Genomic DNA, 18,133 nt, shown 5'->3' with positions numbered 1-18,133 from the left:
TCCCATAAGTTGGGAAGTCTTTAGAAAGTCATTTCTTTAAAGGTTCATCCCAAGGGAAAAAAGAAAGGCAAAAATGAAAGAGTTCATCAGCCTTCGTCAAGGAGGTATGAGTATCCAAGAATACTTTTTGAAATTCATTAAGTTGTCTAAATATGTCTCTTCTTTGGTGACTAATCTGAGGGATGAAATAAGTCTCTCTGTGACAGGTGTGCTCGATAATCTTATGGAAGAGTATCGTCGAAAATGCTTCACAATGACATTGATTTATCTCGTTTTATAGTGCATGCTCAATAAGTTAAGGAGCGTATATATAAGAGGAAAAATAAGGACGCCAAGAGGGCAAGGCCCTGTGATGGAGGTAATTCGAAGGGTAATCTTTAAATCCAAGACAAATCACAACTCAAGAAGAGATTCTCCAACTAAATTACTCCTAATTTCTCAAAGGCTAACAATGATATGACGTCAAAACATTAGCATCAAGGAGGAAAACGTTGTTCACAAATTGAGAAACCAAATTTTGCCAAATATGGCAAGAGGAACATGGGTAGATGTTTAGTAGGAATAGATAATTGTTTTTACCATGGAAAGAGTGTCACATGGTTATAGATTTTCCCATGGAAAAGACTCAATGAAGGGTTAGTAACCAATCTCAAGCAAGTGGTCTTAGTTCTGATGCTCCTAAGAAGAATCACCTCTATGCTCTCAAATCTAGGGGTGATCAAGAGGATACTCTGGATGTTGTTATCAGGATGTTGCAAGTATTTTCATTTCATTTTATGCATTACTAGATACTGCTGACACTTTATATTTGTAACTCCTTTAGTCTCTATGATGTTTGATGTACTCCCTGATATCTTAGTTGAACCTTTTCCGGTTTATACCCTCATGGGTCACTCTGTTGTTGCTAAAAGAGTCTATCAGAGTTGTCCTATAATATTATCCAATAGTGTAACATTGATTAATTCGGTAGAACTTGATAGGTTAGACTTTGATTTTATGTTGGTAATGAATTGGTCACATGCATGTTTTGCCTTAAATTGATTGTAAAATAAAGGTAGTTAAATTCCAATTTCCTAGTTAACCTGTTATATAGAATGGGAGGGGGAAATTTAGCCCTGGAGGTCAAATTATTTCATATCTAAAATCTTTTAAAATAATTTCTAAGGGATTTCTCTATCATATTGTGAGCGTCAAGGACCTTGGTTCTTAGTATCCTCCTTTAGAGTTGGTCCCGTAGTGAAGAATTTTTTAGAAGTCTTTCCCAATGACTTACCCATAATTCCTCCTGTACGGGAAATGTACTTCAGCATAAATTTATTGTCGGATACTCAAACCATATTATTTCCTCCTTACCAGATGGCTCAAGTAGAGTTAAAAGTATTAAAAGCTCAACTAAAGGATTTGTTAGACAAGGATTTTATGCAACCAAGCATATCTATGTGGGACGCTCTGATATTATTTGTGAAAAATAAAGATGTGTCTCTCAGAATGTGTGTTGATTATCGATAATTAAATAAGGTCACTATAGAGAATAAGTATCCTCTCCCTAGAATTGATATTTGTTTTACAAACTTCAAGGGGAAAGTTACTTTTCGAAGATTGATTTGAGGTCGGGTATCACCAACATAGAGTTAGAGGAGTTGACACTCCGAAAAAGGCTTTCTTATCAAGATATGGTCATTATGAATTCTTAGTCACGTATTTTAGTCTAACTAATGCCTGGTGACTTTTATGGACCTCATGAATAGGGTGTTTCTGAAGTATCTTGATTTATTTATAATTGTCTTTATTATTTATATCTTTTTATATTCACAGATTGAGGATGAACACATGAATCATTTGAGGTTAGTATTGCAAGTCTTCAAGGAGCACCAACTTTTTGCTAAATATAGTAAGTGCAAAATTTTGCTAAGGTTGATTGATTTTCTTGGTCACATTGTATCTACTGTGGGTATTGAGGTTGATCAAAAGAAGACAAAGGCGAGGTTAAGAATTGGCCTAGACCTCAAACTCCAACTGATTTTCAATGTTTCTTTGGTTTAGTCAGGTATTATAGGCGAATTGTTAAAGTATTTGCATCAATTGCTTCTCCAATGACTAACCTAACACAAAAAAAAGGTTAAGTTTCAATGGACGGAAGATTATGAGAATCTCTTCAAAAATTTAAAAGATAAGCTTACCTACGCTATAGTTTAACTTTACTAGAGGGTACTGAAGGTTTTGTTGTGCATTGTGATTCCCTTCTATTAGGTTTGGGTTTTGTCCTCGTGCAACATGGTAAGGTGATAGAATATGCCTCTAGGCAACTCAAGGTACTTGAGAAGAACTATCAGACCCATGATCCTGAACTAGCGACCATAGTGTTATCTTTGAAAATATGGAGAAACTCTCTGCATATAGTGCATGAGGATGTGCTCATCGCTCATAAGAGTCTCCAATATATGTTCGTCCAAAGGGAGTTAAGCCTTCGACTATAACACCTTTAAAATTCAAGAGATGTCATAGAGTCTAACGTAGGTGACATGGGGTCTAAGTACTATTTTTAAGTACATTTTAATAAATTTAGGTCATTTAGGAATTTTAAGAACCAAAACATCCAAGGACGTCTATGACGTCTGGAAGTTTCGTTCAAAAGAGTACTAGTGTGTTTTATCCTATTTGACTAGTTTGTAGGAGTCAGAAATATATGAAAAATGGTCAAAAGGTAGGTAATAGGTGCTTGAGTCTTTTCATGGTTGAAACATCCGGGTACGACTCCACAAGCACCAACCAAGTTATGGGATCTAATTCATCTTTGAGACTCTTTCCTCAAAGGGTTCCCTCAAAATATATCTCAAAAGTTGAGTTTTCTTATGTGTTTCATCTAATTACGAAATTGAAGTTATGAATTGAGTTGTTGATGATTTCTTTAGGTTATATTGAATATATTAACATGTAATTTAACATTTTTTATGGTAATTTTTGATGGTTTGGTCTCAATGGAAGAACATAGTCCTCAATCCCTAACCCTAGGTTGTGATCATGACCTATATTGTATTGTGATCATTCAATTGACTTGGTTATTAATTAGATTACTTTCCTATTGTGCTATTATGTGTAAATTAAGATTAATTATAGGCATACCATGCTAGTTCTTCACATATGATTTAGGTTATGAAGTATATTGTGAAATTAGCTTATGTATATTGTCTTAAGTTAGGATCTAGTGTTGAATTGTGTTATAGATATGCAATTGGCCCTGTTACCTTATTGATTATCATTGTATGATGATTTTACTCCATGAATTGGGTTGAGTTATTGGTTGATGGTAAGAATTTGATGATGAACTATGAGGAAGACTTGGTAAGTCTTTAATCTCTATCTTTATTTCCAGTTGTAATGAATTGTGGTTAAGTCATGATGCTACATTGGAGTATACCTTATACTAGGAAGATACGTGGTAAGCTTTTGACTTTAAATGTCTTGATTATGTTGTGAGGTTGATTAAGTTGTATGTTATATAAGTATGGTGAAAACTATCAATATGCCTTGATATGCTATGAAATACTAATGTGTTAACATCACTTATATGAATTCTAATGAAAGGATTTATACTCATACAATTATTATTGAGCTATTGATGATAATGATTATACAATGGATAGACCCTATGTCCTAACTTAGCTATGTTTGATAATTGAATGCTTAAATGCATTTCAAAAAGGGACTTAAGCTTAGAACTGAGTGAACTAGATTGAGGAGTGTCCTTCCCACATATGGAAGGTAGGAACACTACATTGCTCTAGAGATTGGAGACTATAATACATGGCGCATAAAGAGGGTCCCAACTATATCTCCTAGTTCTTTAACTATGTTGCCCCCATAAAATTACTAGCTAGTGGATCCGCTAGTTGCTATGTTTAATCTTTTCGTACTACCTTTGCAAGTAATCCGCCTTCTTTGGGTGTAAGGTTTTATGTCACCTGATCTCCACACTAACTCATGTTGTCTATAACAGTTATGAAAAGTTGTTCCCAAAAGGTAAAATAAATTAAAAGACTTGAAGTATAACTTGGATAACCTGAGAGGTCTAGCTAAGTCTAGATAGGAGTATGGGACTCTACCTATAAATTGAACTAGTTAGCCTTGAGGGGAGTCTTAGGAGGATTTTCTTATATATATATTTATGTTATGAAGATATATGATATGTACATGATGAACTTGGCACTTTGTTCATACTATATGCTGATTAATTCACTTATGAGTATGCATTGGGCTATAATGTTAACATACGATGAAATGCAAATCTAAATGTTATGTCATGTGAAGTTGGACATTGGTTATGGTTTCTTTTTTAGGCTACTTTATTTAGTAAGGTTATGAGTCTTTACTTGGTCATTGCACTTGTTGAGTTGATAAGGATTAATGAGCAGTTGTCTTGCTTATTATGATATGATTGACTCTTATTCATTCTTATGATGATATTCTTTGATAATAGGGTTGTAGTAATCACGGTTTCAAGTATGTTTGAATACGTTACTTGTTGAGTTAGTAATCATTGGTTGGTCGATATGACTTTCTTGGCATTGCATTAGGTTCTTAAAAGGTTAAAATGACATGTTTCGACTAAAAGTCCCTTTTTAGCTTGTATTCTTGTATATGTGAATAAGGTCACATTCTTAGTAAATGTGGAGTACTAACCACATTTCCTTCCCTTTTCCTAAACATTTTAGGTTCATGTAGTTGAAGAGTTCGGAAGGCGACATTGTTAAGGGCATGGATTCTTCATTCATCCAAGTAGGGTTGGTACTCAATTTTCGAGGGCAATGCCACTATCTAGCTTAGATACTTATTATGAGCTTAAAGACTCTTCCATTTCTTTCCTTACAATTAAGAACTATACTTTTGTATGACCTATATGTGGTCATGTTGAATTGATGTAAGGTTATGCCCATATTGTGATAATGGTTTAGATGGTATCAGATAAGACAATCTTTGAGACTATTTTTCTATTTTATATATGTGTATGTGTAATAAAAGTAGAAGGCTATGTAACCTTCCTATATGAAGGGTCTATGTATACTTGACACTACTATATATTATGTGTAGGTAGAGGTCTATGTAAACCTCCAAGTAGTTATAATGAAAGTTTTAAATTTTTCCACATTTTTAATGTATGTATGTAATGACATGAGACCAAGAGGCTAGTCTTAGTCCTTGAAAAGGAGGACGACGCCGATTATGTCTAGGGGTAAACCGGATGTGACAAACTTGGCATCAGAGTATGAGGTTGGATATCATTGAGTTGTGTACTCTACCACATCTATATAGGTTTGTATTCATAATTGTTAAGCGCACCACACTTATGAGTAGGAATTGATATGATTCTTAGGAATTGGTATCTTTCTTGGATATCCTATATCGTGCTGATAGAGTATACTTATACAGTGATTTTGTTTCTAATCCTACTGTTGTTTTTAGAGGAATCATGAACACTCGAAGGAATTTGTCTCAAAGACTTGAAGAGGAAATTGCAAATGTGGGAGCTCTTTCATGTGGTGAGAAAGTTCCCCCACTTGAACAAGATGTTAATGTGGAGCAAGAACCGCTCGATCCTCCTCCTTTTACGGATAAAAATATAAGAACATCTCTTCTTCAACTGGCCCAAGATATCACTACTCAAGCACAAGCGGCCACAACTCAAGCCCAATCTATGATGGCTCAAGAAATCCGGGAGGTTGTGCCCCGTTTTCATTGACAAGTCACTACTATGGCTTCCCGTATAAGGGACTTCACTTAAATGATTTACCCTCCTACTTTATATGGGTCAAAGATTGATGAAGACCTCCAAGAATTCATCGCTGAAGTCTCTAAAATACTTATGGATATGGGGTTGTCCACAAGTGAGAAGGTCGAGTTATCCACTTATAAACTTAAGGATTTGGCGCAACAAAGGTATGTGCAATGTAGGAATAACAGACCATTAAGGGGTGGTCCGTTGACTTGGAAGATCTTTAAGATGACTTATCTAGATCGATTCCTTCATAGGGATATGAGGGAGTAAAAAGTGGTGGAGTTCATCAACCTTCGCCAAGGAGTAAGGAGTGTCCATGAATACTCTTTGGAATTTATGAAATCGTCAAAATATGCTCCTTCCTTGGTTTACGATCCTAGAGACCAAATAAGTGGTTTTGTGACGGGGTGTCAAAGAACTTACAAGAGGAGTGCCATTTGGTCATCCTACATGACAATGTGAACATTTCCCATTTTATTGTGGATGGAAGAAGGGTTGAAGAGGCAAGGGCTAAGATAAATAGTAGAGATGCTAAGAGGGAAAGATCATTTGATGGAGTTTCTTCAAATAATAGGTTTGAAATACAAGACAAGCCTAGATTTAAGAAGCGGATTTTAAATCAAGTCCCTTCCAAGTTCCCAAAAGCAAGTGGTGATAGGGTGTCTAACCCTAAATTCAGGAGGGGAAAAGGTACTAATTCACCAACCGAGAAGAAAATTTGTAGACAGTATGGTAAAAAGAACTATGGTGATTACCTTAAGGTAACGGATAATTGTTTTAGTTGTGGCAAGTTTTCACAAGATTAGAGATTGGCCAAACTTGTAGAGTAAGGACAAAGGTAGTGGTCAATCTCAAGCAAGTGGTTCTATTGATGCTCCCAAGAAGAACCACTTCTATTCTCTCCACTCTAAGGGTGAGCAAGAGACTTCTCCCGCAGTGGTGACCGGTATGTTGTAAGTCTTCTCTATTGATGTATATGCCTTACTTGATCCCGGTGCTACATTATCATTTGTTACAGCTCTAGTAGCTAAAAAGTTTGATATTTTATCTGATATTTAGCATGAACCTTTTATAGTATCTACTCTAGTGGTTGAGTCGGTTGTTGCAAAAAGGGTGTATAGAAATTGTTCAATAATGTTACCCAATAGATTTTGTTATGTTGATATAGTAGAACTCAATATGCTTGATTTTAATATTATATTGGGTATGGATTGGTTGTATCAATGTTCTGCCTTCATTCATTGTAGGAAAAGGGTGGTGAGGTTTAACTTCCCTAATTAACCCGTGGTTAAGTGGAAAGGGGGGAAATTCCATTCCTAGAGGTCATATCATTTCTTATCTAAAATCATGCAAAATGATCTCAAAGGGTTGTCTATATCACATAGTAAGAGTCCAAGGTTTAGACTTCGAAATTCCTCCCATTGAGTTGGTTCCCGCAGTGAGTGAGTTTCTGGAGGTCTTTCCTAATGAATTTCTTTGTATTCCTACTGAACGGAAAATTGACTTTGGCATTGATTTGATACTGGATACAAATCCGATATCAATTCCTCCTTAAAGGATGGCTGCAGCCGAATTAAAGAAGTTGAAGGCTCAACTCAATGGTTTACTAGATAAGGGTTTTATAAGGACTAGTCTTTCACAATGGGGTGCTCCGGTTTTGTTTGTAATGAAGAAATATGGGTCCTTGAAAATGTGTATTGATTACCATCAACTCAACAAGGTCACTATTAAGAATAAGTACCCTCTCCCTCGAATTGATGACTTCTTTGATCAACTCCAAAGGGCAAGTTACTTTTCAAATATAGACTTGAGGTCGGGATATCACAAACTTAGGATGAGAGGAGAGGATATATCAGAGATGGTTTTTTGGACTCGGTATGAATACTATGAGTTTTTGGTGATGTCGTTTGGTTTCACTAATGATTTAGCGGCATTCATGGACCTAATGAATAGAGTTTTTTTTAAATTACCTAGATTCATTTGTCATTGTCTTCATTGACGACATCTTGGTATATTCAAAGAATCAGGATGATCGTATGGTCATTTGAAAATAGTATTGCAAACCCTTAAGGAACATCAATTGTATGACAAATATAGTAAGTGTGAGTTTGGTTAAGGTCTGTGATATTACTTGGGCACATCATTTCTAGTGAAGGAGTTGAGGTAGACCAAAGGAAAATGGAAATGGTGAAAATTTTGCCAAGACATTTGACTCCAACCGATAGTATGATTTTCTTGGGTCTAGTGGGTTATTATCGGAGGTTCGTGGATAGTTTTACGTCTATTGCATATCCCTTGACTACTTTGACCCAAAAGAGTAAGAAGTTTGGGTGTTCAAAGGCATGTGTGAAATTTCTCAATTGTTGGAAGATAAGCTCACTTCCTCTCCAGTGTTGACTTTACCAGAGGTTACAAAGGGTTTTGTTTGTATTCTGATGTATCCAGAGTGGGTTTGGGGTGTGTGCTTATGCAAAACGGGAAAATGATAGCATATGACTCTAGGAAACTTAAGGTACATGAGAAAAACTATCCCACACATGACCTTGAATTAGAGATTGTGTTGTTTGCCTTAAAAATTTGAAGGCATTACTTCTACGGGTTCATGTTGAAGTTTTTACTGATCATAAGAGTCTCCAATATATGTTTACCTAAAAAGAGTTGAACCTCTGGCAAAATAAGGTTGTTAGAGTTGTTGAAAGATTATGATATGAGTGTCCTCTATCACCCCCGGCAAAGCTAATGTGGTGGCGAATACCCTAAGTCATATGACTATAGGTACTATATCAATGAAGTTAAGAAAGACCTATCAAAGGAATTTCATAGGTTGGCTGGGTTCGAGGTGAGGTTGGAATCTTCTCTGAATAGGGGGGCTATAGTTCATAATAACCCCGAGTAATCTCTTGTGGTTGAAATGAAGTCCAACAGCACGTGTATCTAGTATTAATGGAGTTGAAAGAATTTGTTCTCATCAAGTTGAATGAATCATTCTCCTTAAGGGGGGATGGTGTGTTAAGGTACCAACAGAGATTATGTGTTCCTGATGTAGATGGGTTGAGGGATCGGATCCTAGAAGAAGCCCATGGGTCCCACTACTCAATTCATCTGGGTTCGACAAAAATGTACTACGACCTAGGGGAGATATATTGGTGGGAAGGATTAAGAAGGGACATAGCGGAGTTTGTCGCTAAGTGTCCGAATTGTCAACAAGTAAAGGCCAAACACCAAAAGCCTGATGTCTTACTACAAGAGATCCAAATTACTACTTGAAAGTGGAAACATATCAATATGGAATTCCTAGTGGTTTACCTCGGACTCAAAAGTTGTATGATTCCATATTGGTGGTTGTGGATCGATTGACTAAGTCCGCTCACTTAATTCTCATCAAGTCTACATATTCGATGGAGGATTATGCAAGAATCTTCATATATGAGATTGTGTGCCGCCATGCTATTGCATTATCCATCATATTGAATTGGGGCTCACAATTCACATCTATATATTGGGATATAATTCCAAAAAGGGTTGGGTACTATAGTAAAGTTGAGCACCGCTTTTCATCCCCAAACGGATGGCCAAGCGGAACATACTATTCAAACCCTTGAAGATATTCTTAGGGAATGCATTATTGATTTTAAAGGAATTGGGATAAACAGTTGCCTTTGGTGGAGTTCACCTATAATAATAGTTTTTATTCATCAATTTCGATTGCTCCCTATGAAGTCTTTTATGGTAGGAGGTGTAGGTCGCCTATTGGATTGTTTCATGTGGGTGAGCCATCAATTCTTGGTCCCGAGTTGATTTATAAGACTTTGGAAAAGTCCATATCATAAGGAACCAGTTGCAAACAGCCTATTGTCGGCAAAAGTCTTATGACGATCATAGGAGACGGGATTTGCAGTTTGAAGAAGGTGATAAGGTGTATTTGAAATTATACCAATGAAAGGGGTGGTTAGATTTTGCAAGAAAGGGAAATTTAGTCCTTGTTATGTGGGTCCTTATGAAATCTTGCAAAGGGGTTGGTAAGGTTGCCTATGAATTGAAACTTCCTAGTGAATTGGCTTCGTTTTATTCGGTTTTCCATGTTTCTATGTTGAAAAAGTGTATTGGTGATCTCGAGTCCATTCTTCCTATTGAGGGGCTTGGTGCTAAGGATCACCTCTCTTATGAGGAAGTTCCGCTTCAAATTCATGATAGGCAAGTCAAGAAGTTAAGGAATAAAGAGGTGGTTTCTGTAAAGGTGTTATGGAAGAATCATCTAGTTGAGGGTGCAACATGGGACGCCGAGGCCGGCATCAAGTCCCGTTAGTTTGATAATTAAGGATAGTGATTCTTTTAAATAAAATAAATATTACTAGAAATTGATGTTTTTTTTATTTTTGGGTAAAGTTTTGCAAAATGTGCATTTTTTAGTACTTCACAATAAATTTTTTGCAAAATGTGCATTTTTGAGTACTTCACAGTGAAGTTACAGTGAAATTGGTGCTTTAGACTTGAAATTTTGCTTTTCGCTTGTTTTTAGTTATGTTGTGCGTTTTAATATGGTGAGTCTTTATGGAATGATATGTAGAATGTTGTTAAGTTGAACTTTGTGCAAATTGACTCATGTAATGTAAGTTGAGCTCTTAAGTGTTGTGAGAAGGAAATGCCTTATAATGAAGTGATTTGAGTCTTATGTGTAGTAATATGAGTTTTGAAATTCCCTTGTTGAAATGACATAATATAATTTGATTTGATATTCTTGAATGGTTGGACTGCTAGTCTTGAGTCTATTCCTTCTTTCAAAAGAGTTTTAGTGTCATTCGAGGACGAATGTTCCTAAGTGGGGGATAATGTAACACCTTTAACATTCAAGACGTGTCGTAAAACCTAACATAGGTGACATGGGGTCTAACTACTGTTTTTGAGTCCATTTTTATTAATTTAGGTCATTTAGGTATTTAAAGAACCAAAACGTTCAAAGACATCCATGATGTTCAGAAGTTTAACTTAAAAGGGTACTATTGTGTCTTAGCCTATTTGACTAGTTTGTAGGAGTCGGAAATGTATGAAAGATGGTGAAAACGTACATAATAGGTGTTTGAGTTTTTTCATTGTTGAAACGTCCGGGTATGTCTCCCCAAGGAACAACCAAGGGCCTTTGAGGATACTTGCGTTTGAAGAAACACTGCCTGGACAGTGAGCATCAACGGGACCACCTACGGTCCGTGTGTGGACAGACGGGGGGCACCTATGCCACCAACCTCCCATACTTAGCCAAGTTGAGGTAGTACCCTACTTGCACAATCTCTGAACTCATCGACGGAGTGCAGGACGTAGGGGTGAGGGTCCGTAGGTTCTAGGGATTAGTTAGGGATTAAGGGGAAACTAATTAACTAACTTAAAACCCATATAAAATCCCCTACCCCAATTAAACTAATTAGAACTCTAAAACACAAACTCTCTTCCTTCTCTCTTCTTTCTCTCTCTACTTGAACTCACCATTGAAGACTAGCAAGAATAAGGGTTTGGGGGCTGTAAAGGGACGAACTCACAATAAAATTTTCATCATATATTAAGGTATGGAATTTAATTCAAAGGGTTCCTTTAAAATAGATTACAAAAGTTGAGTTTTCTTATTGGTTGTATCCAATTACGAAATTGAAGTTATGAATTGAGATGTTGATTATTTCTTTAGGTTATATTAATTATATTAACATATAATTTAACTTGTTTATGGTAATTGTTGATGGTTTAGTCTAAATCGAAGTACATGATCCTCAATCCCTAACCCTAGGTTGTGTTCTTGACCTATATTGTGTTGTGATCACATAATTGACTTGGTTATTAATTAGATTCATATGGTATGGTGTTATTATGAGTAAATTAATATGAATTATTGGCCTATCATTATAGGTTTTGATATGTGATTTAGGTTATGAAGTATATTGTGAAATTAGCCTATCCATCTTGTCTTAAGTTATGACCTAGTGTTGCGTTATAGAGATGCAATTAGTCTTGTTATCTTATTGGTTATCATTATGTGATGATGTTACTCCCATAATTGGGTTAAGTTATGGGTTGATGGTAAGACCTTGATGATGAACTATGAGAAAGACTTGGTAAGTCTTAGAATCACTTTCTTTACTTTCAATTGTGATTAATTGTGATTAAGTCATGATGTTACGTTGGAGTATACCTTATACTAGGAGGATAGGGTGGTTTGATATTGAATTGAATTGTCTGGATTATGTTGTGAAGTTTATTAAGGTGTATGTGATATACGGATGATGAAAACTATTAGTGTGCCTTGATATGCTATGAAATGCTTATGTGTTTTCCTCACTCATATGAATGGTGATGAAAGGACTTATAGTCATACATTTCTTATTGAGCTATTAATGATGATGATTATACAACGGATAGACGCTATGACCTAACTATGTTATGATAGATAATTAAAGACTTAAAGACATTTCAAAAATGGACTCTATCTTAGAAACGAGTGAACTAGATTAAGTAGTGTCCCTTCCCACATAGTGAAGGTAGGAACACTTTATTACTCTTGAAATTGGAGACTATAATGCATTGCGCATAAAGAGGTTCCCAACTATATCTTGTAGTTCTTGAACTATGTTTCCCAATAGGATTACTAGATAATGGATCCACGTAGTTGCTATGTTTCATGTTTTGGTACAATCTTGTAAAGTAGTCCGCCTTTTTTCTGTGTAGGGCTTTATGACACTTGATTCCATACTAGATCATGTGGTCGATGTGGATTAGGGAAAGATGTTACCAAAAGGTAAAATGAATTAAAGGACTTGAACTCTAAACCTAAGAGGTCTAGCTTAGTCTAGGTAGGGGTAAGGGACTTTACCTATACATTGCACTAGTTAGACTTGAGGGGATTCTAAGGAGTTCTTATATATATGTTTATGTTATGAAGATATATTATATGTACATGATGAACTTGGCAAATTGTTGACACTATACGTTGATTATTCAATTATGAGTAAGCATTGGGTTATAATATTAACATAAGATGAAATGTTAATCTAAATGTTATGTCATGCGAAGTTAGACATTGGTTATGGTTTCCTGTTGAGGCTACTTGATTTAGTAAGGTTATGGGTCTTTGCGTGGTCATTGCAGTGGTTGACTCGATAAGGATTCATGAGTAATTTTCTTGCTTAATATGACAATACTGACTCTTATTCATTCTTGTGATGATTTTCATTGATGATAGGGTGTAGTAAATCACGGTTTCAAGTATGTTTGAATACGTATTACTTGTTGAGTTAGTAAGAATATTTCGTTGGTTGATATGACTTGCTTGACTTTACATTAGGTTCTTAAAAGGTTGAAATGTCATGTTTTGAGTAAAAGCCCCTTTTTAGCATGTTTTGATTGTATATGTGCATAAGGTCTCATACCTAGTACATGTGGAGTACTAACCCCGTTTTCTTCCCTTTTCCCAAACATTGTAGGTTCCGGTCGTTGAAGAGTTTAGAAGGCGACATTGTTGAAGGCTTGGATTCTTCATTTCATCCAAGTAAGAGAGGTCCTCAATTTCTGAGGGCAATGCCACTATCTAGCTTCGAACATGTTATGAGCTGAAAGACTCTTTCATTTCTTTCCTTTTCAATTGAGTACAATACTTTTGTATGACCTATATGTGGCCTTGTTTAATTGATGTAAGGGCTACGCCCATATTGTGATAATCGTTTAGATGAGAGCAGACAATCTTTGAGACTATTTTTCTATCTTATATTTATGTATGTGGAATAAAAGTAGAAGGCTATGTAACTTTTCTAAATGAAGGGTCTATGTATACTCGATACGACTATATTATATGTGTATGTAGAGGTCTATGTAAACCTCCAAGTAGTTGTAATGAAAGTTTTAAATTTTTTCGCATTTTTTAACCTATGAATTTAATGAAGTCATACTAAGAGGCTACTCTTAGTCCTTGAAAAGGATGACAATGCCGGTTACGTCTAGAGGGTAAACCCAGATGTGACACTGACAAAGAAGGTGGTTAAATATTTTAAAAGATTATGATATGAGTGTCCTTTATCACCCTCGAAATCTACTATGGTTTGTGGATGCTTTGATTCGGATGCCTATGGGTAGTGCGTCCTATGTTGTTGATAACAAGTAAAAATCTATAAGAGATGTGCATATATTGGCCCGGTTGGGTGTTCGACTTGAAAATTCCCAAAAATGGGGTTTCATGGTTCATCATAACTCTAAGTCATCTTTAGTGGTTAAGGTGAAACCTAAGCAACATCTTGATCCTAAATTGATGGAGTTTAAGAAATCGATTTACAGTAAATCTAATGAGTCTTTCTCCTGGGGGGATGCAATAATTAGGTATCAAGGTATGTTGTGCGTACCAGATGTGGATGACTTAAGAAGACCAATTTTAGAGGAAGCTCACGGTTCTCGATATTACATTCATTCGGGTGCCACCAAAATGTATTGTGATCTACAAGAGATGTATTGTTAGAATGGTTTGAAGAAGATACGACGGAGTTTTTGGCCAAATATCCAAATTGTCAATAAGTCGAGGCCAAACATCAAAAAATGGGAGGGTTGACTCAAGATATAGCTATCCCCACTTTGATGTGGGAAGATATCAATACGGATTTTGTTGTGGGTGTGTGTCATATGCAAAGGCAAAATTATTCGATTTGGGTTATTTTTGATAGATTGACATAATAAACCCATTTTATTCCCGTTAAGGTACTTATTAGCTGATGTATCGTAAGAAGATTTAGAAAATTCATGGAATTCCCTTGTCTATCATTTAGGATAGACGTACTCAATGTACTTCTCATTTTTGGAAAGCATTCCAAAGTGGGTTAGGTACGAAGGTGAAACTTAGTACTGTGTTTCATCCACAAACGGATGTTTTGGCGAAATGAACTATCCAAACATGAGAAGATATTTTGAGCGCATATGTCATTGACTTCAAGGGTAATCTGCCATTGATAGATTTTCCTAGAAGAATAGCTACCACTCGAGTATCGTCATTGCACCCTTTGTGGCCCTTTATGGGAGTAGATGTAGATATCCAATTGGGTGGTTTATGGTAGGTGAGTTTGACAAAGTAGGTCCCGAAGCATTTTATGAAGTTGTGGAAAAGAGTCTGACTCATAAGGTATTGATTGATGACAGCCCAAATTCGGCACAAAAATCTTATGCCGATAATAGAAAAAGGGACCTTGAGTTTATGGTAGGTGCCTTGGTCTATTTGAATATATCACATATGAAAGAGGTGATGAGGTTTGGGGAAAAGGGGAAACTTAGTCCCAGTATATAAAGGACATATGAGGTTTTAAAACGCTTCGAGAGTGTTGCCTATGAGTTGAAATTACCTTTTGAGTTGGCTCCAGTGCATCTTGTGTTCCATGTATCAATGCTCAAAAAGTGCGATGTCTATCCTTCCTCTAGAAGATTGAGAAGTTGATGCTTACTTTTCCTATTAAGAGGTCCCATTGAGATTCTAGACCGGCAAGTGAAGAAGTTGTGAAATAAGGAAGTAGCTTCCGTAAGGTTCTTTGGAAGAATCATCTTGTGTAAAATACTACTTGTGAGTCCAATGCCAATATGATGTTCAGATATCCTCATCTTTTACTTCCTCTTCTAGTAAAGATTGAGGTTAGTAATCCCTCCAAGTTTTGTCTTATGAAGGGCCATAAGTGTATTTGAACTTCTATGATTTCCGTTAATTATGTATGTTTGTATGAAAATTCATGCTTCTTATATGTCTTGAATTATATGTTCTTCATACTTTATAGCACTTGATTTTGTGGCTGGTATAATTCACCTTTTGTGATATTTCTTGTTATGGAAGTTCTCAAGTGCGAAGTAATGAAGTGATTTATTGGTTCCTTGTTCAATATGTTGAGCTATATGAGAAGGAGAAGGAAATTCCTCCTTGCATACTGTGAAATGATGAAATATGTGCATACTCTGTAGTTGATATAATTCCTCCTTGCATAATGTGAAATGATGAAATGTGTGCATAATTGATAGTTGATATAGTTTCTACCTCATAATGATGCATTCTTGTGTTTGAGAATGGAGTAAATGTTTCCTCATTTGACTTTGAATTATAATTATATACCATGTGTTGGTTGGAAACCTAATCTTGAGTCGTAAATTCCAAAAATATATTTTAGGTGTCATTCGACTATGAATATTCCCCAACGGGCGATAATGTTATACCTCAAAAATCCAATGACCTAGTCTAGAGCCTCACATAATGAATAATTGCTTAAAAAGGGTTAAAAGGATGTTATAGGTAATTGCTCAACATATTAACTTGATTTTGTTAGTATTAGAGCTTAAACGTCAATAAACGACCATGACATCTGGAAATTAGTGAATTTAACTAGTAGGTGTTCTTAGGTCTTGTTAAGGCTTGGAGTGTCGTATGAAGGTTAAATGTTGTAAAAATAATTTAAATAGGTAAAACAATATTTTTAGGATTAAAATGTCCTGGTGCGACCCCACAAGAACCACCATAGGTGTCCTTGAGGGGGACCCAAATATTTGTCCAACAAGATGCCCGAGACAGTTTGTACAATGAGTAAAGGACGTGTGTCCGCGCCGCGGACTGGATCGACCAAAGGCAAAAATCTTGGTCATCGTCACGGACGTTGTCGCGGACCTCTTTATCCCAAAATTTATATTTAGAAACTCGAGGGAACACCTCCACGACGAAAACTCTAAAAATAAATGTCAAGTTAGACTTAATTAAAAGTTCCAACCAAGTGAGGGGTATTTTAGGGTATTTTAGGGGCTTAGTATATATTTAAATTAAGCCATTACGCTCATTCCCACATTAAAGTAAATCCCAAAATGAAAACCCTATTGCTCTCAGTTCTATCTTAATTATCTCACTATACAAACACTCCATTGAAGAAGAAGGTCAAAGCTTCATGTAGGGCTCAAGAACAAGGCTTTCTCCATATATCATGTAGGATTGACAAGGTATGGGAATTATTCACTCTTGTGAATCCTTTACCCAAGAGGAATTGATTTTGCAATGTTCTTCCGATTTTCTAGAAATCACTAAAATTTGTGTGTCACCTTTCAACATGACTTATTTGCTCTAGATTTTTTTAATAATGATGGGATTAAGAATGTTTATTAATTATCTTATGAACTACCTATGGTTTTTGTCACGATCGGGGAGCACCCCTAGAGGTAACATGGCGTACTTGACCTCTCGGATGTCCTATACAAGCCCATGCTCATCATTCATCGCATTTTCATAGGTAAATTTAGCAGGAAATTTAAAACTTTTCATAGCACATAGTATGCTAGAAACATCACTTCATATATATCAAATATATGTCAGAATACATAGTTAGACTCTAAGTCTCTTTTGTCATCTTAGACTCAACATCATTAGAATAAAAAGGGACACATCCCTTATAAATATATAACATTATCTAAACTATTTGTAACTTTAAATATAATTTGACATGGAAATCCTTGAATCATAAGGATCCTTTTCTTGAGATAGGGAAACATATATCAAGACCTTCACATTAGAGATATCTTTTCAGAATCCATAACCTACACTTTGTGTAAAAAGGTGAAGAAGAATGATGTTAGTACAAGAATGTACTAAGTATGAAAATCATGCAAAAATATGCATTTGAAGAGGAAATTTGGTTATAAAACCATCCATCATGCTTTTTAGTAAATCTTCATAAAACCTTTATAAAATAATAACAACATAGCTCATATACTTCACATAGGCATAAACCCTATTCATAATGTCACATAAAGCAACATAATTCATTCATGGCACATTTGTCGTATTCATAGTATTACCTTCACCTTATGATAATACTTACCCCAACTAACCCACTAGCAACACTTGGTGCATTGTATGAATAGTGACCCATTTCACTACCCACACTCAAGCATCACCTTAAGGCCACCAAGGTAACATTAACATAACCTTCATTAAAACCCAACACCTATACACATAAATATAGGCATAAAATGTCATGACAATACAAACATCACATATAAGACCCATTCAAAGACAACATGCAAGTCAACACTACCATTAACATCATAAGAAGCAATAGTCAACAATAGCATATTTTGACTTCATTTCATAAAGGCATCAAGGACCTGAATAATAACCCCAATCTAAGCCTACTAGTGCAATGTACATGTGAAGTCCCATAACCTCACACATACTTAATAACTCACAAAAAGACCACAAGACTTAATATTTACATCACACATCAACATGTCAACTATATTCAACTACATCCATACAAAGTAAGACCGTAATCATATAGTCAATGAGACCAACATCATGCATATATGGTAAGACCTCATCATATACAC

General features: G+C 35.7%; 1 protein-coding gene across 1 annotated transcript in view; it reads left to right on the top strand.

Annotated features, from left to right (window-relative positions):
• The window catches only part of LOC138340324 (uncharacterized), an 82,235-nt gene that overhangs the window by 16,954 nt on the left and 47,148 nt on the right, over window positions 1-18,133 (top strand). The window contains exons 4-7 of the mRNA XM_069292038.1: window positions 5,461-5,716; window positions 5,813-5,934; window positions 6,264-6,534; window positions 6,599-6,719. Coding sequence (XP_069148139.1) covers window positions 5,461-5,716; window positions 5,813-5,934; window positions 6,264-6,534; window positions 6,599-6,719 — 770 coding nt within the window. The remainder of the gene's footprint in view (window positions 1-5,460; window positions 5,717-5,812; window positions 5,935-6,263; window positions 6,535-6,598; window positions 6,720-18,133) is intronic.

Source organism: Solanum lycopersicum, chromosome 12 (assembly GCF_036512215.1).
Source record: "Solanum lycopersicum chromosome 12, SLM_r2.1".
Classification (NCBI taxonomy): Eukaryota; Viridiplantae; Streptophyta; class Magnoliopsida; order Solanales; family Solanaceae; genus Solanum; species Solanum lycopersicum.
The sequence above is the reverse complement of the archived record's forward strand: the minus strand, read 5'-3'. Positions and strand labels throughout refer to the sequence as shown.